The 24,582-nt window shown below is 47.8% G+C and overlaps 2 protein-coding genes across 5 annotated transcripts in view; one reads left to right on the top strand and one right to left on the bottom strand.

Moving 5' to 3' along the window:
- TAF8 (TATA-box binding protein associated factor 8) lies at positions 254-7,756 on the bottom strand. Of its 2 annotated transcripts, none has more exons than XM_021377290.1 (8): positions 7,266-7,756; positions 5,906-6,062; positions 5,128-5,226; positions 4,827-4,889; positions 4,255-4,379; positions 3,806-3,953; positions 2,551-2,693; positions 254-2,101 (listed from the first exon to the last, which is right to left on the bottom strand). In XM_021377290.1, exons 1-8 carry the CDS (start codon positions 7,647-7,649, stop codon positions 1,958-1,960), a joined length of 1,263 nt encoding a protein of 420 aa, XP_021232965.1. In that variant the 5' UTR covers positions 7,650-7,756; the 3' UTR covers positions 254-1,957. The 2 variants fall into 2 exon arrangements, with proteins under 2 accessions (XP_021232965.1, XP_021232966.1); XM_021377291.1 differs by having other exon boundaries at positions 7,295-7,466.
- CCND3 (cyclin D3) overlaps positions 7,412-24,582 on the top strand; it is a 39,861-nt gene continuing 22,690 nt past the window's right edge. The window contains exon 1 of one of the 3 annotated variants that reach the window (XM_021377295.1): positions 7,412-7,543. Coding sequence is in view for 1 of the 3 variants with exons in the window: in XM_021377293.1 (XP_021232968.1) it covers positions 17,604-17,723 (120 nt within the window). In the remaining 2 variants the exon portion in view is untranslated. Of the gene's footprint in view, positions 7,544-7,726; positions 7,860-17,572; positions 17,724-24,582 lie in introns of those variants that run through there. The other 2 variants (XM_021377294.1, XM_021377293.1) reach the window with 2 other exon arrangements.

Raw genomic sequence — 24,582 nt, 5'->3', positions numbered from 1 at the left:
CCACACGTTCCACTTGTGACAGAGAAAAACCTTCTCATAAAGGGAGGTACTTTGTCCTCACTGAACACAGAGTTGGAAAATTCTCAGCTTTCTCACTAATCAAACATCATTGCAAATAAAGGAAGAGACACAGGAGGAAGAATAGGACCTCCTATGAGTTGGTGAGAACTTCACCAGACCCCAGTGAACACACATTCAGGCTCCACTCAAGTGCTTTTTTCCACTCTTTCTGAAATTTTAAGGACTCAGTCAGTTTTGCTTGTAGAAGATAAAATTTATTTTATTATGAACATAAAAGTCACTATTTTCATTCCAGATTTTCCCCTACCCAGAAAGGGATATTTTCATTATGAAAAACACCTAATCCAAGTTAAGAAAAAAAGATATATATTTTTATATACATATGTATATATATACATAATGTCTCTGTACATTTGTTTTTCTGTACAACAAAGGCACCAGCAAAAGTGGCAATGGCACACACAGGACTTTTTTTGCTAAAGATGTAATTTCAAATTATTTGGCAGCAATACTTCCATTCTTGCTGAAATAATTCCTCCTCTTCTTCCTCCTCATTGGGTGATAGGTGAAGAGGGATGCCTTCACTGAACAGAACAGTACACACAACTCTGTTCCCTCTGACTGCAACTGACTTTGTGCACTCAGATACTGCTCAGGGAAGCAATAAGCTGACAGTCTGAAGCAGGCAATCTTTGCTGCCTCTCTCAGCACCAGATTCTCATCTAAAAGAGGTGCAGTTTTGACTAGTGCTTAAATGCAATTTTCCCTTCACAAATGACCTGCATGAATGAGAAAAAGCTAATGGGTAGTATGGACTACAGAATCCAGGTATTAATATCACGCCTGGGAGACTGTACCAAACAATAGGATTCTTTTGTTATAGGAATTCTGTGCATATTTTCCCTAAGTAAAGACTGAACGAAAATTAAAGGAAAGGCCTCCAAAATTAGATAACAATTACAGCAATCTCACCAGCAGTCATTTTCACAGCTGAAATAAAGGTCCTTCTCTAACGAAAAAAAGGAACAACAAAAGAAAAGAAAAAAGATAAACTTTCGTTGATAAAAGCTTGTATCTGAGCAATGACAAAATTTAAAAGCATGATAATAGCATAGCCCTGCAGACTGTAATCAATACAGCTTTATTCCATACTCCAAGCTTTGCAGCAAGCATCTTTCAAAACAGCTGGTGAAGGCATGAACTCTCAAAGGTCTTGTGCTGTGCGGAAACTAACAACAGAACTAAAAAAGAGCCTGAGGCAGCCATTGAATCTTGCCATTGGTACTGCTAGAAAATAATTTCAAAGCAGAATAGGGTAAACACCACAGTCAGTGCTTTTAAATTGGAAGTGAAGCTGCAATCAGAATAGTGACAATAAATCCCATCTTAGCTCTGTATTTACACCTGACTCTTTGATAGAAGTATTTGCTTTTACCTGCCAACAATCTAAAGAAAGAAACCTCTCTGGGATTTTTCTCTTAATGCATACTACACAGATTAGAAAGCAAACATGGTTTATTGCAGAAGTTTCTTTTCTAGCTTGTAAGGCAGCCACAAATGACTTATGTCTTTTTGTTCTGTAGAGCAGCAAGAACCTTTGTGTCCCGTGCCTCTTTAGAGAGTAAATCTCCTCAACAGTGAGAAGAAAACAAAACAAACAAGAGAATTCCCATCTGTAACCCAGTGGCCTTCACCACCATTAAGGCAGTTGACCACTGACCATTCCAAGTCAGCAGAAAAGCAGAGGAGAAAGAGGGAGCACTGCAAACCATGATGACAGTGTAGTTTGCCAGGCAGACAAAGATCACTTCTCTGCTTCTGCCATTCAGTCGGACTGCCTCTCCTGTCTTGCTACATGCCACAGCAGCAAAGGAGACCCCTCATAACAGCCAGAGAAATGAGCTTCTCTTTCTTTTAGCAGCCAACTGACTACATTTCATTTCTTTCTGCGGATCTTGGGCTTTTTCACTGGCCGGAGGTAAGGATTGTCTATCATATTCTCCTCCCCATTACGGCTGCCAGACAAGGAGGTGTTCTGCTGTAATACTGAAGCGTTCTCTTTTTCAGGTCCTGAATCATCCTGGCACATCAAAAAAAAAAAAGCACAAATAACCAAAGTTAGTCTAAACAAAGCTTGGAAGTTCAAACCACAAAAACACACAGGCGAAACATAATTAACAGCCAAGATAAACAGAAGCAAGCAAAAAGCTGCATTAAAGGTGAGGACTCTACATTTTTAATATAAGTAAGATCCCCTTTGAAAACAGCATGGAATCATGGGACAATCCTCTCTCCTCTAACATTGCATTGATAGCTCATGATCCAACATTGGATAACTTCATTACACAACGTATTCTGCAGAAAGTTAAAGAACCATGACAATGTTAGTCATTTACATCTGGTAAAATGCAACCTACGTTGCTACTTTCCACCCACTGCTCAGCTGCAAGGAAGACAGACTAAGAACCAGGTTTCATAAGTTTAAGAAAGTCAGGCCCTAGAGACCTTGATCTCTAAGGGTGGGCGTACCGTGCTCATATGCAAGGGCAGGTTCTCCGTGTCCGTCTGGTCGTCTTGCTCAGATGAATCTGTTTCTTCCATTTGCTGCATTTCCAGCTCAGAGGGGAGGAGAGCTGTCAGGTAGGGTACAGTGAAAGGCCTGGCAGCAATCACTAGGGTTGGGGAAAAGGACGTAGTGAGCAAGGTGGGAGATAACTCATCAACTCAGAGATTAGGAAGCACAAAGCTAACCAGTTACTTAGAAACCAAACACTTTTGATAGTTCTGATTTTAAACAGAACAGGTACACTCCTCTGCCATTCCCAGGAGTCAGGAATGAAATATGCTGTCCCTAAAAGATAGCAGTCTCTAATTTCCTATTGTATGGGAACTGCTGAGTCACGGCTTGAACCACTGATTGAGCACTTGGAGGAAAGACCCAGTCAGCCCTGGGAGCACAGGTGAAGGCAATTCACCTGTGTGACCTCTTAGACCTCATTTAAGGGCTGACTGCCACTGAGGAAGGATCTCTTTCTGGAGATCTCTTCTTGGTGGAAGCTTTTCCCTGTGAACCCAGAATCTTCTGATATGGGTGAGCAATTTACTTCCCTTCCTTTGTAGCACCTTGTTATCGTGCTGGTCCTTCCACCTCTTTGTAACACCTTTTCCATCGTGTTGATCATTCCAATTGCTACAACTATTTTCTGAGGACCCTTTATGTTTCCACCCATGGATTTAGCACTATACCAACATTAAAAAATACCTTCCTGAGCCTCCATAGAAGTTCAATTGCCTCACAGGCTGAAGTATTACTTAGTTCCCCTGAAAGATAACACTGGCATCTGTGCTCTCAGCCAAGCTTGGGAAGGTGGGAATTCTCCTCACTGCTTTGCAGGCAGAGAAACGTAACAATCTGCACTGTCTCACACAGACACATGTGAGAAAAGAAATCACTTGTACAAAAGTTACAGAAATTCAGACAGCACTGGGATAAGTGAATGAGAGGATCTATCAGCCAAAACTTTCTCCACCATCACAAGAAAGGAAGCATTTTTTTTAGAGTGGAAGCCTACCATTAGGCACAGCTAGGTTTGATTATGAACCTGTTGTTTTTATGCCTGTTTGAAACAGAAAATCCCTTATTTTCCTCCCTTCCCATGCCTCAAAAGCCTAAACACAATGTGATCCCTCAGTGCTCACCTCCTGCAATCAAAAGAACACTAGATGTACAGCCTGCTAGATAACTGCAGCACAGTTTACAGCACAGGCTTCCCAGATAACTCACATGGGAATGTGCTAACATCATCTTTGAAGAGACTCTGTGTTTCTCCCGTCTTAGCCATGAAGCGTGTGAGAGCTCTTTCCACGTCACGTCTCTGAGATGCTGCCTTTTCCCGTAGGACTTGATAATCAGATACTGGCTCTCGGTATGTCTGATTAGAGAGAGGAAATGAGTACACAGTCACTAGATTCAGTGAAGAAATATTAAGTTCAAAACACTCCTAGGATGCAGGGGCTACAGGCAAGCACTGACCTTCAACATGTACACATTTTCAAAGAGCTACAGATATCAGTCATAAAACTAGAGCAAGTACAATATGCAAACAAGCACTGTATCAAGGTAACAGAAACAATGTTCTGGACCAGCACTATGATAAAAACACACGTACACCTTTCCTAACATTACTGACTTCAGACAGAATCCAAACAGCACAACAGTATTTTTTCACTTACTGGTGTCTTGATGTAGGTGTGAGGATCTGGAAACTCGGGAAAATGGCCAGGGATGTGGGACGGATGTGGCTTGTTCTGTCCAGCTGTCAGGGCTTTGGGAGTCACAGGCTGGTTTGTCACGGGAGCTACGGTTAAAAAAGCACATGTACTAAATTAGCCAGCATCATTCTGCCAAGTGTTAGGCATCAAGAAGTGCTAGCCTGTATCAAGCTGTGACCCATGTCTCCAGGTCCTGTCATAGGGACAGAGCACATTCCATGAGCAACAATATAAGGTTGTGTTTGGCATCCCAAAAGGGAACAAGGATTACACGACCCCTCTCTCCTACACAAGGAAAACCAAAACCATCTTGAGGATTCTCATGTGCAACAAGGATGCTGAAGCGAAAGCAACTGATTTGGCAAAGGATACTCTCCTTCACCTATTATATCAGAATTACAGGAATCCTTAACACAAACTGCATGCCCAGGTGCACCGGACTACACCATCCATGAGAAAAGCAGCAGCTCTCCTGATGCCAGCAGAGAGAAATGACAAATAATTTCCTGTATAAGGAAGAACTTCTCACATACGGGCAGTGATGACCATCCTCTGGGAGCGCTTTGCATATGCAGGAAGCGTTTCAACATTGAACCCTGAAATACAGAAGAAGAGGAAATAAGAATCACACCAAGAAGAAAGAGAATCATGGACTCTGTATGTATACACACTGCATCAACAACAGCGATACTGGAGCACCTGCATGAGCCCCAGAACAGTGGACATCACACAAGCACCAGAAACATCAGAAACAGATTTTCATGGCAACACAGAACACCCAAGTCTTCTGCAATGCATACATCAGGAACTCAGTGAGATGAGTCAGCTACTCACCCATTTCCACTAAAGTAACCACTATATCAGAGAGCGTAGGCTGTGTCCTGGCTGTATGTTCACAGTAGGACTTTGCACTCCTTCCAATTTCAGAAATATCTGGAGGGAAAAAAAACAACAACCATTACATATTCATTTCAGGCAGTGACCACGCATTTGTGTCAGCCTAACACCTGGATTTTTAGCAAATCTAGCAAGGAATGAAAAATAGCCCTGAGAATCTGGCATCTTATAGCCTGCACATTTAAAATTAAAGGACGGTCGAAGTATGGAAACATTGATGATCAGAGTCAGGTGTTTTTCACAGATAAAAAAGGCAAATCTGCAGCACACACAGGAAAAACTACAAAACCTAATCATTTATCAACGTCAGAAAACTGTGTAAGTTGAGATCCTAAGTACATCAGCCAGAAAATTAAGAGCAGAGCTGCCAGACAGTTCCACTTCTACGGCCTTTACTAACCAAACGTCTGGAACTTTGTTACTTCTCTGTTTATTCTGGTAGCATCTCAATATTGGGATATCTTATTGGGATTCCTAATGTCTACTGAGTAAGGTAAGAACCTCTGAGTTCAGACAAACTGCTCAAAATCAAAAAGTCTGTGACTCCAGGGCCGTGCTCTAATCACCTGCCAAGCTTTCTGCTTTTGCTAACATCATTAACATAAGACATTACAAATGAAAACAAACAAACAAAGAAATAGAGCAAATGCAAATTTGAACCAACTTCAGGGTGATTTTGCCCTAAATTGCCACACTGGTGACACTAGGCACTCACAGCTCTGTAACATCTCTGTCAGTGTCTCCACCGCAGCCTTTTCAGCACTCTCAAAGCCAGCTTCAGTGAGCAAGGAGCTGACCACCACCTGCAGAGTCCTCCTCCGCGCCAGGTAGTAGTTGTCCGCCGGCGTGGTCGTGTGCTTGCTACCTGACCTCTGTGGACACAGACCCCAAACTGAACCAGCCCTGCCCTGAGCCCCAGGCAGGCTGCCTGTGTGCTGCCAGCGCCCGCTCTGGGCTCACAGGTCCTCCCCTGCGCACATCACAAGTGTACATATGCATGCACATACCTATAGACATAGCACACAGACCCACCTACGCATATATACACACATGTATAGACATACACATATTAAGACTGCTCTGAAAGTAATGCCTCCTATTTTATGATGTTGGCCCCCGACATCAGAGGTGGATGTTGGTGGTATGGTAGTAGAGGTTACATCATATTGCCATGTGACAGATGGCAGCAGCCTAACAAAGTAGCGTCTAACACGGAAATGTGTATGAAGCAAAAAGGCGTCACTGAATTCCTCTATGCAAAAAAAATGGCACTCAGTGACATCCATCAATGCTTGCTGGATGTTTCTGGAGACAAAACAGCGGACATGAGCACAGTGAGGCTGTGGGTGGTGTGTTTCAGCAGCAAAAGCGGGTCACCTCAGCAGTATGAGTGCAGCGTGCAGGCTCTTGTTCAGTGCTCACAAAAATGTGCAGGCAATTGTGGTGACCATGTTGAAAAATAGTGTTTTCCAGCTGTGAACTTGCTTTATCAAATAGTGTTATTGTGCTCATTGTAGCTGTTGCAGCTTCCATGGAAATAAATAGGAGGCATTGCTTTCAGAGCAACCTACAAATACAGACCCATCACATGCACATACACATGTCTACATATGTAGACATACATACACTTAAGTATATAGGCATATCTCTACATCTGCAAACATAAATACACATGTACATATGCATACCGGCATACACACAGAAATCTGCATATGCACATCTACACAGTTATACACATACACAAGTACACAGACAGACAGACATGAAGCACTACTTTCCACCCTCTCCCTCGCTCCAACACTGGTCTCTCAGAGGCGCACGGCCCCTTTAAAAAAAGCTGTCCCGAGACCAACCCCGCCCCGAGGCCCTCTCTCCGCCAATCCGAGCAAAAGATCTTGGGCCAATCAAAGCCCTCTGCCAAGCCCCGCCCCCCAGCCATCCAGCCAATCAGCGCCTCCCTCTCTTCAGCTCCCCCTAAAGGCCGCCGCGGGCAGGCTGCAGCTATTCAGGCACCACGGCCGGGGTAGGCCGCTGCCATTCCATCCGAACCCCGGAGGGACGCCCTCCATAACGACCTCGCGGCCCAACGGGGAGCTGCCGTTACCGTGCCGGAACCGCCGGGTGCTGTGTCGGCCATCTTGGAGCCATAGAGCGCTATGCGCATGTGCGAGGCGCCGGGGACGTGCTGCGAGGCGCGCGGGGCACTCTGGGTGCTGTAGGCGGCGCGCGGGTTTGCGGTTCCACAACTCTCGGCCGCGCCCCCCCCGGGGCACAGCCCTCCCGGTGCGCTCAAGAGAGAGGGGGGGAATGAGCGTCGATAATAGCATTCCCATGACAAGCCTTTGGAAGAACGGTACAGCGGTGCGCGCGGCAGCGCTCCGGGCTCTCATGCTGAAAGCAGCGTGAACCTTCCGCCAAATCTCAGCGATCACAGCTGCGGGGTCAGCGGAGCGCCGCATGGGAACGCCCCGCGCCGCGCTTCCGGCGCTGTGGGGGAGCGCTCCGCCCTCCGCTGGTCGCGGCGTAAACAAGCGCTGCGGCCGCGTGGAACGGACGTTCGCTGCCGGCGGGGGTTGAGAGTGGCAGTGAGTGGGCGAAGGGCAGGGCAGGGGGAGGCCGGATGGCTCCGAGGAAGCGTCCTGCGGGAGTGGAGTTACTGATCATCAAAGGTAGGAGGCACCTAAAAAGCTGAAAGCGTGACGGAGAGGGCAGTGTGGTGTCATACCAGGACAGGCGAAGCTTCTGACAGAGGTGCTGCGTGGGCCCTGAGATGGCCGTGTGTGAAGGCGTTGGTGTGGCTGTGAGCGAGAACCTCCCTGCAGTCTGTCTGGGGTGTCAGAGTCCTATTCCCATCGGGCCAGGGGGGGCCTGTCTGTGGGTGTCAGGGTCCCACCAGGCTAGGAGGCTATCGCGGGCTTTGCTTGAGGGCTGCGTGCAGAGCGCTGACTCCTGGAGGTCTTGGTTCCCGTGAACGGGTTAACGGGGCTGAGGAAGCCAAAGGAGGTGGAAATAAGAGAGCTTCATGCTGTGAAGCTGTAAGCTGGTGGTTAGCTGCTGAGGGGTGTCTGACCTACGTTAGGTAGGAAGGGGTGTGAGCTCTAGCAGGTCCGCACTGAAAGCAGTGCAGTGATGCTGCTAAGAAGAGGTTCAGGCTGAGCCAGAGTTCTCTGTAGGAGCAATAGAGAAACTGTGGATGGTTCAATATCATGCATGAGATCCCAGAGAGTGACTAATACCCCCTTGGTCTAAGCTTGCCATGGTGTCAGTTTCACTTCTTGTAGCAAATCCAGGGAATGTGTAAATGTGGAAGCACGTGGGCAGGTGCTTTTGTTTGATGAACACTGTGCGCATCAGAATACAGGGTGAGGTAGTGTTTTCCCCTCAGAATATAACATGCCAGCCATCACTCTCGGAAGAGGGGCAGAAAGGAAACAAAGCAATTTGAATGGTGCGGAGGTAGACACTGAAATATTTCAGGCAGAAGAGAGCGCAGGTGGGAGCCCATTGCAGAATGAGAGGGTGAAATGTGGATGACCCATGCAGCTCGGGACTTCGGTCTGCTGTTCCTGTCTGCTAGCTCTCCCACATCCTTTTCTGACTCCCCTGTCTGTACAGTGGAGCTTATGAGGATACTATTTAGCTGAGATATCTTGCTGAGGTTGGGAAAGGTGCATTATAAATACAATATGTGATGGATCTGTAACTTCTGGTGAGTCCTTGTGCATGCGGACAGTTTCTTCTTGGTCTCCTGTCTCCAGTACTCTGTAACGTCACTTCTCAGTGTGTTATTTATAGCATTTGCCTAAAAAGAAACAATCCTGGGTTTAATTCCTTGCTTCCAGATGTTTACACATCTATCTGTTTCATATAAAAAAATAGAAACAATCCTGTAGAATATGGACCGAGACCTGACACCTGTCTCCCACTCTGGAGACCTATCGGTCAGTCTGCAGAGCCACACAGCTTCTCCCTGCCCCAACTGACTCTGAGATCCTTTACTGCACAATGCTTGTCTCTGTCTGGATGGAGGGCATCCACTGTCTTCCCAAGCAGCCAGGGGGCATTTCTCTAGGAGGCAGAAAGAAGAGATTCTGAGCAGTTATAGAAAATATGGGCACCATGTTTCTGCTTTTAGTGTTTGTAGGGAAGAGAAAACCCTGCAGAGGCTCTCAGACCCCACAGCTGTCAGCAGCTCTCAGCGAGTTACTTAAGTCTTTCTGAATTGCCCAGCTCTCACCTGAGCATTGCTCACCTAGCCTGGATTCCTCTCAAGGGTCATATGCCTCCATCTGACTCTTTATCTTCAGCTGCTGCATTACTTAGTTTATTCACGTGTGGGAGCTGTTGTATAAATAAGAGTACTTCATACCCATGTGTTGCTTGGTTGGTTTTTGTTTTTTTTTGTTCGGTTGGTTGGTTTTTTTTTACTCTTGGGAATATTTTTTTTTTCCCCACCCCGAAGTATGATAAACTTCAGAAAACACAGCTGTCTCCAGCTCTTTGCACACCAGGGGTTTTTGGGAAGGGGGTGGCAGGGGAAGCCCTGCAGTGAGGGATGCTAGGGGAGGCTGGGTGCTCTGGTTATTGATGCAAGGCACTGTGTCATTCTGGGCTCTAGTCCTGACTGCAGCTAGCCTGCTGAGTAACCATACACAAGTCTCTTTGCTCCTCTGCATATAATTCTCCCATCAATAAGTGTTGGCATGCCTTTTGAGATGCTTTCAGATTTCAGATGAAATGCACCAGCTGACATTAAAATATTCTTGGTGATGGTGCAAGCTGGAGCCCTTAGGCTCTTCCCAGAGCACTGCAGTCCCTGCTGGACTTAGTCGCACGCTGAAAATCCAGAGCCTGGCAGAATTCCCCTCAACGGAATATTTGCAGAAGTTCCTAAAATTACAGGTGCTGCATCCCAGTTTATGGCATGGGTGCATCATTCTGTTATGCATGGCTTCCCTTTGTCTGGTGGGGTGGGAGTGGGAAAAGCTTCCATACAGGCTTGGCTCGTCGGTGATGTCAGGGTTTCTTGTGTGTCTGTGAAGCAGCAGCTGCTCGCAGCCACTGGAGGAGACTGGCCAGCCAAGAGGAAAGGGGGCAAGCTGAAAAAATGAGTGCTTCAGGGCTGTGGTGAAAGATGTTGCCAGGAGTCTGATGTGAAAGGGAAGGAATCTGGAAGTGAGCAGAACCATGCTGGCTGTTCGTGTCCATAGGTGGAGGGTGACATCCTTATTTTGGAGCCCATGTGGAGTGGGAATTGACATTGCCGCTGGAAAAGTTTGCCAATTTATGGTGCCAGCTTCCTCTGGAGTGCTGTGAAATCGGTTATTTGGCAGCAAAACAAGATGGTGGGAGTCTGTGCGTCTTCCTGAGCGTGTTGTGTTTTCCCAGAGATTGGAACACTTCCTTTTGCAACAAAAAGCACTTTCAGATTGGTTTGAGACTGAGAAAGGAAAGAAGCTCACATGTTTTTACAGAATTTCATGCAGATTATTTCAAAGAAGATGTAGGAGTTGGGAATCCCAAGTCCTTATTGTATCATCCTGGACAAACATATTAAACCTCAGTGAGCTACAGCTGAATAGTTATTCTAATACCAACGGTCCCAGGGGAGAAGCTGTGAAGCCTGTTGAAATTCAGCTTTGAAAAAAATGATGGGAATGGATGACTGTCCTCTTTTTAGTAGGGAAAGCCCAAGGCTTTGTTAATTCTGAACTGGGAGGTGCTGATGCTGCAGGAGGGCCTGCAGGAGGCTGGCTGTGGGAGCTTGGTGTTTCCGAGCTGCAGTTGAGTTGGGTAGGTAGTAATTGCTGAGGTTGATGTGGGGGTGAGTTTTTGCAGTATGTGCGAGACAGAAAGCCAGGCCAAGTCATCTAACGTCCCTTTGTGCTCTTAAAGTCTGTTGTCTCTGGCTTGCCACAAGCGGGCTGCAGACCAGAGAGGTGATCAAGCTCCTTGCTTCCATTGCAGCCCTAGGTGCTGAGAGGAAGGCTCTTGGTCACTTGGTGTCCTGCTGGCATGCAGAGATGTCTGACGTCTCCAAAGCTGTCACCTTGCCTCCTGTGCACATGCTTCTGTCCTCCGTCTCTGCCCCAAGTCCCCAGCACCACTGCCACCAGAGGGCATGTTGTCATCATGTGCTCTTCTTACCAGCTTATGTGTCAGAAACCAAAATTGCTAGCAGGGAATTCACTTAGGCTCTTACAGCCCCCAGCACCCAGGATGTCTCCACAGTCTTTCCTGTGCCCATTTCATTCTGAAAAATGAAGCCCCCAAGTCCCTTGACTGATGCTATCTAACGGTTGTTGCACAGTATAACAGTGACAAGCTCACAGGAGGGCAAGGAGGGAATAAGCTGCCCATCTGAGGACATTTCTCCTAAGGACATTGACTTATGTCTTGCAGAAATCATGACCTAAATGCAGAAAGTCTATAGCTGCTTTGCTACTATTGACAAATACCCTTCTCTCTAAAGCAACAGCAGTGTTAATGTTGGCAATATACTTGCGTGCAGTAATATGCTTGTGGACTTGTTGCTTGCTAGTTGAGGAGGCTGATGTCTTGGCAGAAAGCACTGCCCTGCCTAGGCCTGTGGGATGGGGATCTGCATAGCTCTGTGGGGTCACACATCACATATACCTCTCAAAATGATGTTACATGCTGTATGGGAACGGCTGAGTCATGGCCTGAGCCACTGATTGAGCACTTGGAGGAAAGACCCAGTCAGCCCTGGGAGCACAAGTGAAGGCAATTCACCTGTGTGACTGGAAGGGGTGGAGCCTGGCTCCTACCCTCTTAGGCCTCGTTTAAGGGCTGACTGCCACTGAGGAAGGATCTCTTTCTGGAGATCCCTCCTTGGTGGAAGGTTTTCCCTTTGAGCCCAGAATCTTCTGATATGGGTGAGCTATCTACTTCTCTTCCCTTGTAGCACCTTGCTTTTGTGCTGGTCCTTCCACCTCTTTTGTAACCTCTTTTCCATTGTGTTGTTCCTTCTGATTGCTACACCTGCATAGAAGAGGGAGTTTCTAGAGTGCAAGATGCATCTTAGTACATGAGTTAAGTGTTCCAGCCATGGAGTTTTTAGTAAAACTTGAAGCCCTTTTATCGAGCCTACTAATAGCCACAGGGGGAGAGGGTGTCAAGTGGTGGAGGGCTCTTTGATCAGCAGAACACCACCCCTTTGCTGGAAGTGCAGGTCGGTGGAGTTAGAGCAGGAAATAAGGTGTGCCTCTGTGCAGGCGACTGCAATTAGGCTTCTCAAGGGTGCAGTGTGCTCCCAGACATGTCAAGGCTGTGGCTCTGTCTGGAAGATAATGCTGTTGTTCAAATGTCAACTGCAGAGCTAGGCATAGAAATGTGTGGGTTTTTTGGTTTTTTTAACAGGCAGTGAGTGAGGTGGTTACCCGTTCAAGGGTTGTGCTGTATGGCAGTGTCAGTGCTGGAGCTGGGCCCCAAAGTGTCCCTGCCTCTTTTCCCGTCACACTCAGCTTCACCTCACCCTTACCATGGGGACTGCAGAGTTAGTGTGCCTGGGGTCCTTCTGCGTATTGCACTCCATAAGGATGAGTCTTCCATAGCAAGGAGCTCTGTTTGGCCAAACTGGAATGTCAGAGCATCTGTACTGGTTAAAGTAGGCCTGGGGTGGTTAATATCCACTGGGTCTTTTATTGTAACGCTATTTAGCTGACGTAAAAACTGTTCTTTCCCATCCCATCAGCTCATAGCTGTGTTTGGGTCAGTGCCGTATCTAATCCGGCAAGCATGTAAACCCACACTTCCAGGCTGTCCAGAGCCTCTGCTGCCAGGAACTATTGCAGATCCGTGGTCAGCTTTTCCTGCCTCATCAGTGACTCAGTGGATGTTCTCCATTTTGTTCCTTCAGTTTGCCTCAAACTTCAGAGTCCAAAGGTGATGAGGAGATGGGCTGAGCTGGTTACTGAGGATCAACAGATGTGGAGTTCACTGAAGGAACAGGCGGAGGAACAGTGTAAGGTGTGGTGATGCTCTCCTGTGCAAATCCTTACAGATGATGTAATTGGTCCAGTTCTGGAGAGCATAAGATCTCTGCCCAGTCCTGTCCACAAGCTGTCGTTCTGTGTCACCATCCTTGCTGTGGCAAACTGTTTGCAGCTGCCTTGGGTGTTCCAGTTGCTGGATGCAGCCCCTTGCTGTGGTGTATACTTTTAATCAGTATTTCCACAGCAGTGGCAGAGAGAGCTAATGGCATGTTCAGCAGAACATGTGTCTCAGGGCTGGAGCCTACTCCTCACCTCAAGCATCTGTCTGACCTGTAGATTCTTCATGTTGCTGGAGGAGGTGCTGCATGACAAGGTGGGCTCTGTCACCAGTAAGGCAGATGTCAGCAGTGAAGCTAGGCCAGGATGATGTCTCCTGCCTGCTTTTTGCACACTTCCCTCAGTGGCTAGCAGCCTGCCAGAGGAAGCCATGTCTGCTGTGAGCCAGAGCTGCATCTCCTGTGCCTTTGATATCTTGCAAAGAGCAGGTGTTGCTGCTGGCCCCACAGGGTGATAGCCTTACCTTGAAGCATGAGCTCTGGCAACATGCACAGCTCAGCAGAGGCCACTTACCACATTTGTGTTTCTTACTGCTGTCTTTGACAAATATCTGTTTCAGGAAACCACACAGTGGGTGTTGCCCTTCCAGGGTAGGGGTGGGGGAGGAATCCTGCTCCTCCAAGCACAGTTCCAGCCGGGTGCTGGGATCCTGCTGCTCTCTGGATCAGGCTGGGGCTGTCTCCTCCAGCTGCGCGAGGTGAAGCTGTCAGTGTTCTCCCCAGGCAGGGAGCATGTGGGGCCTGCAGGAGCAATTCTTGCAGCTGATCATGGGCTGTGCTGTGAGTGGGTAGAACATAAATTTGGAGACTTCTGAGCTGCAGTTGTGCAAATTCGCTTATCCCAGCTGGATTTTGGATCCCTCTTTTGAACTCTTCTCATTTCTGCAGGACAGGGAAGCTGTTTGGATGGGTTCTGAAGAGCCCCCATGCCTCAACTGGGACTCACATGTGGACACTGCTTGCTAAAACCATCTTGGGCTGGACTGAGAGGCTTTACTGGCTTTTGGAGGTGCTTCCCACAGTAGTGAGGGACTCAGTGCAGACTCCTCTGTGTGTTACTGGGCCCCACTGACTATAGCACTGGGTTTAAAAGAAGAGTCTGGCTATGCTGTTGGTCATTGTATCTAGCAAGGTACTTCCCTTTCTGTACTTCTTTGAAATGGAGGAAGATAGTTTAAGAACTGTCAGTGATTTGATCATAGAATCATAGAATGGCCTGGGTTGAAAAGAACCTCAAAGATCATCGAGTTTCAGCTCCCCTGCTGAGTGAGTGCAGGGTCACCAACCGCTAGACCAGGCTGTCCAGAGCCGTGTCCAGCTTGGCCTTGAACACCTCCAGGGACGGGGCATCCACAGCCCCCCTGGGCAACCTGTTCCAGTGCGTCACAACCCCCTGAGTGGAAAATTTCCTCCTAATATCTAACCTACATCTCCCCTCTCTCTGTTTAAAACCATTCCTCCTTGTCCTATCGCTATCCACCCTCGTGAACAATTGTTCCCTCTCCTGTTTGTACGCTCCCTTCAAGTATTGGAAGGCCACAATGAGGTCCCCCTGGCGTCTTGATTGGAAGAGTCATAACACTAAGCAGTTGTCTAGCTTTGCAGGAGTGGGGTTGAGTGGGATTACCATCACCTTTAAGTATCTGTTAAAATCTGTTGCTTTAATAATGTTGGCATTCCTTAGCAAAGCACTTTAAGGAAATGCCTCTATCTGTAAATTGGAGCCTGGAGCCTGATGAAAGTTGCTTTTTCTTCCCAATGGGATCCTGGAAATACGGAAGCAATAGCAATGGAAATGTAGGACTATCTTCACACCAGCTGCTCTGCAAAAGGTTTTGGGTGCTGAAAAACCTCACCCTCTCCCACCTATTCTCACCTCCTGGAGACAAAAAAAAAAAAAGTCTCCAGATCTTGTCATGGAATAAGGCTAAGCTGGGAAAACTTCCCTTTTTCTCCAGTTGACCCTTTCTACAGGATTCTGATCCAAAGGCTGCTACTTTACAGAAGTCTTGAATCAATCAGACCTAATGGGAATCCAGAACTGAATCTCACCAGAGTTCTGCAGCTCTCCAGATTTGCAGTGTAGCATCCCTCTGTTAGCCAGACTGAGCAGTTTGCGTCTTGGGGAGCTCCAGAAGCAGCAGAGACAAGGGGTGAGGCAGAGATAGAGAGTGGCAGCAGCTGTTCAGGATGTGTTGCTGATTCTGTGACATCTCCCACCATTTTTGGAAATTGAGAGTTTGGACCAAGCAAGAAAGAAGAAACAGCCACTGATAAAGCCTTGCTGAGGTGACAGCCCCATTCTCAACGGCCTGTGACCCACAGCATGTCTCTGAGGACCCACACCAGCTGGGAGGCAATGATAGGCTTCATTGCTTGCTCTGACTGTTCATCTCCCTGCACTGGGCATGGGGACGGATATCATCTCCTTTCCTTCCTCTTCCCTCCCTTCCTCCCACACGTCTCCACTTCTTCCTTTCTGAGTCTGAAGCTCTCTGGGTAAGCCCTGTTAGCTTGCCCCAGCTGTGCTGCTGCCTCTGCTCACTGACCCTCTGCTGTGCAAATCCTGAAGGACTCTCGGCCTTGGACCTCACAGGAGTCCTGTCTAGTGATGGCAGTAGGACCCTACTGATCATGATGGAGAGCATTCACTGGAGCTCAGGGTGATGAGGAGCAAGGGAGGCTGCTGCAGGGGCAGGTGTGGAGTAAGCTTTCTGTGGCTGTGAAACCCTCAGGTTTGGCTAGAGGGATGGAATCTGTGAGGCTGAGGATAGCAAGGATTACACTGGACCGTGGACCTGGGGGAGACTGAGTCTGTGCTGGAAGGGGCTTCTTGGCAAGGAGGGCTGAGAGCTGGGAGGGCATGTGGTGTCTCACAGAGCGTGTGTTTCTTCAGTGTCACCTACAGCAGGGTCTGTTTTGGCTGAGTCTTTGAGGGTCTGATAAAATGAGTTCCCACGCCCCAAGCAAGGATCCTGTGGCTTCAGGTTATACAGAGGGCTGCAGGCCATGTTTCACGTGCAGACAACTGTTACCACATGCCATTTTTTCTTTTCTTTCCTTTTTTCTATAACGAATGGTGTCCCCACATCTGGCTGTGGCGGTTAAACAGGCTTGATTTAATCACAGAATGATATAGGATGCAGAGAGAAGAGAGAGGAGAAGGATGAAAAGCACAGAGCACCTGCTTACCCCCAGGCAGCATGCCCTGTTCTGGGTCATGCTGCATGCGAGGCAGCCAGTGTGCAAGGGAAGGTGGGTTGCCCAGATCCTGCCTGGTGGGAAGTCCTGTGCTTGGGACCTTTTGCAAGGTTTTCTGCATGTTCCATCGGGGATAGGGTGGGAAAAGGACAGAGGCGTTGCAAGGGGGCTAGGGCTAGCTGGAAGAGCCTGGTTAATTTGCCGTAGAGCAGCTTTTGCAGCAGCGTAGTGAATGTGTTGAGGGGTAGAGACAAATCTGATTACTTCCGGGAAGCAGGAAATCTATTCCCTGAGAGCAAGTTGTTCCCGAACTGTGTATTAGAGATTGTCTTTCAGCTGCTGCTTAAGGTTAGTGGAAAACTTGCAATGCTCAGTCAAAATCAGCTCTTCTGTGGGAAGTCCTTGGAATCAGGATTTTGAAGCTGGAACCTAGAACTGGGAGAGCCCCTGCGACCACTGAGGAGCTGGCTTTTCCCTCTGGGATCTGAGCGTTTTACTAAGATGCGATGGGTTTTGCCATCCAACCTGGCACCAGGTTTCTTTTTTTTTTGCTCCACCTATCTGCTCATCTTTTGCAGTGGATCTGCACATTAACTCGAGACAGCAGTTTTTCCTAACCCTTCTTTCCTCCCTCCCCTCCACCCCCAACCTGGTTATCGATGAAAGCAGATTTGACATGTGATAGATCCCAAGATAAAAGAAGCGTTACAGGAGAATATGGGCTACAGCTCAGGAGGGAAGAACATCCTCAAAGAGGTGACAAGGCACAGCCAGGGTGTCTGATGTCTGCCTTGGGTGCAGCTGGGAAGGAGCCTGGCTTCTGGCAAGGGTTAGTGCCAGGACTGCTGCTAGGCTCTGGAGGTCTTTTGGCAGAGGTTTTGAAATCTGATTTTCTTTCTGCAGCCAAGTGAGATTTCTATCAACTTCCTATCTGAGAGCAGAAGTCAGCTGGTGCAGGAGTGCTGGCTCGTGTCCTGCCCCATGCCCGTGCATGTGGTGGGGGTGGCAAGGGTGCTGGCAATGCAGGACCTGAGCTTGGGCAAATGGAAGATGAAGGACAGGGAACAGCCCTGTAGGCCAGTGAGATAGTGTCCTGTTTGCTCCTTCCAGCAGAGCACAAGCGAGCCATGCTGCATGTGGAATGTACTCCTGCTTAATTGCTGCAGTGTCCGGTTTCATCTTGCCTTTGTGTTTGATGGCCCACATCAAACTCCCTGCACAAAGAGCAGAACAGCCAATTGCACCTCTTCCTGCAGTGGAGGTAAGTCCAAGTGCAGAGACCTCACTGTTGCCTGAAAACCAAAATGAAGTGAGGCCCAGAAGAGCCTTCTTGTGGCCTTGTAGCCCACTGCCACACATCACTCCTGAGAAGTAAGGCGTACTGTATTGCTGTGCAGGTAGCTCCATTCTGCACTCCTATTTGCAGCCGCAGCAGAACTGTCTGAGTGACATTGTACCACTACAAGGAAGGCAGAGTGGAGTAGGTCCTTGCCTCATGCAGATGCACACAAATCCACTTGCTCTGACCCACAAGTCATTTGCACAAACCTGCTGCTCAGTGTTCCTTTGCATATGCAGCTGGGACTTTCTCTTGCAAGGGCTTTCCACTTGAAAATGATCTGTCTGAAACTCAAGTATTTGGGGATTTGCTGTCTTCAGGACAGATGTGGTTTCTGTATGCACACGTCTTATGGAGGAGCTGAGCTTGGGCAAGCGCAGATGGACTTCAGGCTTGTGGAAAGTACTTTTCAAACCATCCCTTTTAATTAATTTTCTGGCTCAGGCTAGACATTTAAAAGTAGGAGGTCTGTCCTTTTTTTTTTTTTTTTTTTGTCTGTTGTATTCAGTTTCATTCACAATCAGAGCTTGGATCAACCTCTCTGTTGGAAATACCCCAGAAAGTCTCTGATTTTGCAGAGATTTCCCCAAATTCTTCAGCTGGGGGCGTGTGACACTTCTCACTGTTAGCCAAAAACAATCTCATCATTTTTCTGTCATCTTACACAGAGCCAGCTGTGGCTACTCAGGCCACTGCCCTAGCCCACACCTGATAGGATACTGACGTAGGTCAGCTGCTCTGTATTGTGTGGCTTGATTGATGTAGGTTTGTGATACCCCAGATGATGAGCACCATCAGAGTTAGTGCAGAGCTCGGCAGAGGGGAGTCTCAGTTCTGGTTGGAGTGTATTGGTGCTGTCAGCATGTGTAATAGTGTATGAGCAACAGAGGTGGCACTGGAGCTGGAATGGTCTTGCGTACTCATGGTTGTGACAGTGCATGCAGGGAAATAACCACTGAGATGCTTTGTGTGCCACTGTCTGTCTTCAACGGGCTTCTTCCACGTTTGTTTTCTGCCTCACATACATCTGTGTTTTTTCTTTCTTCTTTTCAATACAACTGTTAAAACTTTTGAAATTGTCAGCTTGCAAAGCTGAAGGGTAAATGCAGGATGCAGAGTGGGCCTGCACGCAGCAAAATTCTTTGATGGCTGAGGACTGTCAGTATAATCTCTGCTGCCAGAATGCTATTTCACCTTAGTACATCCAAAGCAGTGGTTTGCAGAATCAGCTCAGAAGCATCCACGTACACAGCCAGACGTGTGTTCCTTACCCACCTAGGTGGGCCTGCAAGGGCTTGGCAGTCTGCTTTGCAGGTGCAAGAAGTGGTGGGAGATGGAAGAGGAAACTAGTCTGTCTGTAAGGCACTGCTGTAGTTTTCAGCTGTGCATCCAACCATCAATCTCAGCAGGTGAGCAGAGATCGTTGCTGAGCATCTATTTTCTCCTCCTTAACTTGCACTGCGCAGGAAGTAAATAAACACACATAATTCTAATGTGTTTGTCAGCTAAATGGTGGCAGGAGATAAGTTTGCATATCTTGGGGCTGAACGGGCTCCTGTTTGCTTCACGTTGCACTTGGGAGCCCGTTGAATTCGGTGAGGTCTCAGGGGTCGAAGTGATGGCAAATGCCAGCCCTCTCTCTGAGCTCTCTGTGTCTCGCTATCCCAGCGGCTGGCACACAGGCACGGTGCCCTGTAGCCCTGCTGTCATTACTCATAGGTTGACCTTTCTGCTCCTTGGCACGCAGCGCTCAGACTGAGCACTCGCATCAGTGCAGGAGGTGTCTGGGGTTTGGTTGGTTAGAACTGCTAAGATAGAGTCTGGTCTTTGTTTTGCAGCATCTCCTAGCTCCAGACCCCCACCAAGTTCAGAAGTACTATTGCACAGTTTAGATTATTAACTAACTAGGATCAACTGTAATCTCATGCTGTGTATGCCTGAAAATGAAAGATGTACATCTTCCATGGTCATCAAATTGGTTTACGGGGCTGAGTAAATCTGCTGACCCAAGTAGGAGTTTCCAGAGCGTGTAGTTAGTGTTTCTGGTGTCTCTGGTTGGTTGTTCACAGTAATAGCTGTCACTTAGATGAATGTGAGTCTCCTCTCTTACAGATGCATCGTAATCTCTGTTCTGAGGCGACTCATGCGGGCACTTGGCGTCACTGCATAACAGCGTAGTAGGGAGGGATTGCGAATGGGTTTACTAGGGGAGTGTGGGGAGCCAAAGCAAAAGGTATCATGTTGGCTTGAAAGCAAAAAGATTGAGGCAGACATTTGTCAATTTACATAGGCTTTTGGGCTTGAGTGGGCTCTCCTGAGTCCCATCCCAGTCTCTGGCACCAGCCTTTTTTCTGGGAGTAGAAGGTTACTGGGTATTTCAGTTTCTGTAGGTGGTGGTGTAACCGCTGCACGCAGTAGCAGGAGTGCTGTGTGCCGCTGCGATGTGTTCCATTAGTGTTTACATGTGCTGATTTCTTCCTCTGCACTGTGCATTATTTTAGATCACCACAGTTTTTAACCTAGTCGCCACTTTCATCAGTAAAAACACAACACCCGTGTTTCCTATTAACTTGGCCTCTTTGCTTTTTCACCAAATTCAATGCAGTGGAAGGGAGAAGCAGCGCATCCACCTCATGTTGCTGGAGAAAACTGTGGCAAAGGCAAAAAGAGGTTTAGCCGCTCCCAGCCACACCATGCACAAGATTTCTGGAAAGGAAATGAAAAGCAACTTTTCCCATGGGAACTACAGAGGGAGGCAAACTGAACTGAATGGAGGTCTCATAAATCAATGACATAGGCCTTTGACTTTCTGTGCTGTAGCCTTGGGCAGATGGTATGTATATGCCCAGTCAATAATTAAGAAAAAGCAACAGAACGTGAAAATGCAGCAACTACAAAAATGCTGAGTTCTATGAAAAATCCTTCCAACAACCTCAAGCTTTAGAAGGGGAAACTGAGGCAGTGTTCATGGTGTCTGCTGGCTGGGGGCCATGCAGAACCTCAGCCCTGCAGGGAGGATGCATGGTCCTGTCGAGGAGTGATGAACGCGTGCCAATACAGCTGTTCTCCTGGATGTTCCTGTTCCTCATCTCTACTCCTAGTGAGAGAGGAAGGGGTCAGGCAGCATGAGTGGCAGGGACACCTATGTTTTGTTCTAGTTATCAGCTAAACGTGTGTTCTGTGGGTTTTTGTCAAGAAGCAGCAGCAGTATTTGTGCTGCCTGTGCAGATCTACTTTGGCAAAGCATGTTACAGGTGTTAACCAATTCATCATCGTTAAACTGCAATGATGGGATTTTCCAAAGTGTCACTATTGGCCTAAGCTGCAGCAGCTGTGATGGAAAAAAAATTAAGCACATTTAAAATACAAGAGCCTAGGGAGATGTGATTCAGTATGTGTGATCTTATTTCTCCATCAGCTGTCATCAAAGTACCTTCCAGTTTATCACTGGTTAAAGGCAGATTATTTTCACTCAGTTGCAGTAATTGGTTTGTGCCCCTCCTAAGCTCAGGGCTGGTAATGAGGAGTGGATTTTGCTCTGTGCCTTTATCCTGGATACTAGCCGAGTGCTTGGAGTCCTGTCTTGGGAAGAGCTTGTCTCTTTTGCCCCTCACCAGCCCCAGTGTGGGGTCTGGAGGTAAGTCAGGCTTTGTACCAGCTCTTAGCACCTAAATCAGTCTCACCGTGTCTGAATGCCCTTTTATTTCATGGACTTTCTGCCAGCTTCCAGCAGTTAAGTGCACTAGTGCAATGCATCTCTACCTCTTAAGGGCTGTGAGCGGATTCTCTTGTCCTGCACGTAAATTCCTGTGCAAGATGATCACCTGCTTGGCCTGCAATTGTGATTACGGAGCTACCTTTAGAAGTGCAGTCAGTGCTGCCCTTTGCCTTCCCCATGTGTAGGGATAGGGCTCTGCTAACTCCTTAAGCAACCTCTTCCTCTCACCTAGGCATTAAGAGTCAGAGTGCTGGTGCTTACGTGCAGTTGTTTTCTTTCTTCTCTTGAAGGCAGCTAGATTCTAAGAAACCCAGGCAGGGAGACGAGCACAAAGGGACCTCTTTCTTATCTCTGACCATTCTGGCAGGGATGCTTGTTGTGGGATGGCCTCCAGGACCCAGATAATGCAGGAGGTGGTGTGCACGATTAGGCATTGAGACACCATCTGCAAAGCCCTGGTAAAAAGCTGCATGGTGGCAAGCAAAGGGAGAAAATGAATCAAGGAAGTCTGCTCTGCCAGGAGCTGGTGGAAGGCTGGGGTGGAGGGTGGGTGTCAGCAGGGGCTTTGCAAAAGGATCACAGATGTAACTGTGGCCTTCGTGAGTTTCTTGCTGGTGAGGCCTGCAATGAGCTGGGTGCTGGAGGAGAGCTGCCCAGAGCCAGACTTTGACCTCCTACGTCCCAGTCATGCCACAGTGTGCAAGGGCCTTGCAGACATTGCCAGGAGCAGCAAAGCCAGGCAGTGCTCGCTGCCAGCAGAACTCCTGTGTCTGCTCCAAATGTCTTTCCAGCAGGACTGGAGCTTTACATGATACTTGCTGAGGACTGCTTTTCCTTAGCAGAGGCATGTTTTGGGTCTCGTTTCTCCCAGGCTGCCTGAAACTTGCAGGAATGCACCATTGCTTGTACCAAGTCAGCCAGACTTGATTGAGATTGGCCGAAGGGTGAAGAATTTATGGGATGCACACAGTGGGATTGCGTATGGCTGTTTCATCACAAAGTAAGACTGAAGCTCTAAAAGATCTCTGTTTCATCCTGATGCAGAACAGGAGGATGTTTGTAGGACAGGAAGAATATTTCCTGCCCAACTGCAGTCCTGCAGGGAGACCCACTGCAGTCAGCTGGGCTGCAGCAGCAGGGCCGGACAGACAGGCAGGACTACAGGGCATGCTCACGTCTGGCAGCCTCTGTAAAATTCCTCTGGTGTTTTGTTTTGTTTTCCCCTCATCTATGTTTAGGCTGTAGTGACCTGTCTCAGATTTCCTTTTTAAATTAATGGCAGCACTCTTAGTTTCTGTGTTTCACGTTTCCGTTGCTGCTCTGCCACTGACATGGCGTTCTGCCTGCTCCCCACCCCGGCAGCACGGCAGGATGGAGCTCTGCCCATGCTCCACCACTGTGAACTGTTGCTGAGCTGCAGGAGGTTTATTTGCCAGTGTCGTGCGAGTGGTAGAAGCCCTTATACGTGGCCGCACTGACACGAAGTGCTTTGCATTGACATAGTTTCCCTTATGGATGTACTAATTTAAATATAGCTAAATGGCTTTGCCACTGTGATCCCATTGTGTTGTGGGATGAGTAAAGCTTTTTTTGGGGCTGAGGAAAGGAGGAAGCCCACTTGCATGCAGTGGCCCCAGCGAAGCAGCTTGCCGCCGACCACATCTCAGCCCTGCCCTGTGGAACTCAGCCCGGCAGTGGGCACAAAGGCTGTGCTGGAGGACTGGCGGCAGGGAGAGCAGCGCCTTTGGCAGCAGCCTGGACGAGCAGCTTCACCCTGGAAACAAGAGCCCAAATTGTCCTTGCTCTCCGTTAGTGGTTTCTCATGCAACCCCTTTGTCCACCTTATCTTGCCGGATTGGCACCTCTTTAGTCTCACCTTGAGTGCGTGGCAGCGCTGGGCTGAGATCTGGGTGTGGGGGGCTTCTGTAAGGGAAATCATAGCTGCTGCTTCCAATCCCAGAGCTTGCACCACTTCAAGGAGGCAGGCTACTTCAAAGAGCTGTCTGGGAGCTGTCACTACAAAAGCTAGCACTCAGCTGTTCAAGTCTCCAAATCCTGTCTGAAGCTCATTAATTTACACCAAGTTAATTACTATGTCCCTTTCCAAGAGTCTGATCTGAGTCGTCCCATTGCTCTATGTCATTTTCAGGGAGAATTAAAACCTCTGCTTAAATGTTTATAGTGTTGTTTTGAAGACATAATTGTGTAGCTTCTTTAGCCTGGGAATTTTCTGCTGTCTTGAAGGCCTTTAGCACCATTAGTGAATGAACATCATTAATGATTAATCACTTAAATATGAATGGAGAGACTTGGTGCCAGATAAATGCACATGCCCGCTCACTTGCACTTGTGTATTTTGGAGTCTCTGGCAGCAATTCCACTGAATTTGATGGAGAGTTATGTTTCTCCGTTATCTCCTTTTGCTGGAGGGAAACTGAGGGATGTGGTCTGTCCAGGCTAACAAGCAAGGCAGGGAGAAGCTCCGAAGATAATCCCGAAGCCCTGACGCTTCCTGGCTCTTTCCGGTGTGCACTTTTTGTTTTTACTACAAACACTTACTGTATATTTTTATGGTATTTTATATTATCTGGTTGAGGAAGATAATGTTGCCCATTCTCTCTGGGAAAATTGCTAAGATACTAGAAAACTGAAATTGCTGTGCTGCTGAGACGTGACTCACAAGAAGGCAGAAGAACCACCTCTAAGGAGACTAGGGATAATTTGCAAGAGCTGTTATTGATTGATGTCAACTCTGAAGCCTGTGATTTAGCATCTTTTCTTACTCTTCTTATAATACAAGATAGTCCTGATATCCAGAGAATATCTGAGCCCTTTTTGGCTTGTAATCTTGCTTAGGAATCGCAAGAAGTTGGCATTGTAGGCTGGAAAGGAAATGGCAAGAGCCAGGACTGGTTGTTAGCTGTCAGACCCCAAAAGGTCATGCTTAGGTTGGTGCACTGAGAGAAACAAGGTAGGAATGCTGTTGCAAATGGAAAACATTTCCATGCGCTGAACTGTTGTCTCTAGGAAACCTTTCAAGCACTCCCAGACCCAGCAATTCAC

This window comes from Numida meleagris, chromosome 25 (genome assembly GCF_002078875.1).
Source record: "Numida meleagris isolate 19003 breed g44 Domestic line chromosome 25, NumMel1.0, whole genome shotgun sequence".
Taxonomy (NCBI): domain Eukaryota; kingdom Metazoa; phylum Chordata; class Aves; order Galliformes; family Numididae; genus Numida; species Numida meleagris.
The sequence above is the reverse complement of the archived record's forward strand: the minus strand, read 5'-3'. Positions and strand labels throughout refer to the sequence as shown.

Coding starts and splice junctions, on each gene's coding strand:
- TAF8 (XM_021377290.1), bottom strand. CDS start 7,649: ATGCGGCGCTCCGCTGACCCCGCAGCTGTGATCGCTGAGATTTGGCGG. Junction 6,063..7,265: donor GCTCCCCGTTGGGCCGCGAG/GTCGTTATGGAG, acceptor CTGTGTCCACAG/AGGTCAGGTAGCAAGCACAC. Junction 2,102..2,550: donor TGCCCTTGCATATGAGCACG/GTACGCCCACCC, acceptor TTGATGTGCCAG/GATGATTCAGGACCTGAAAA.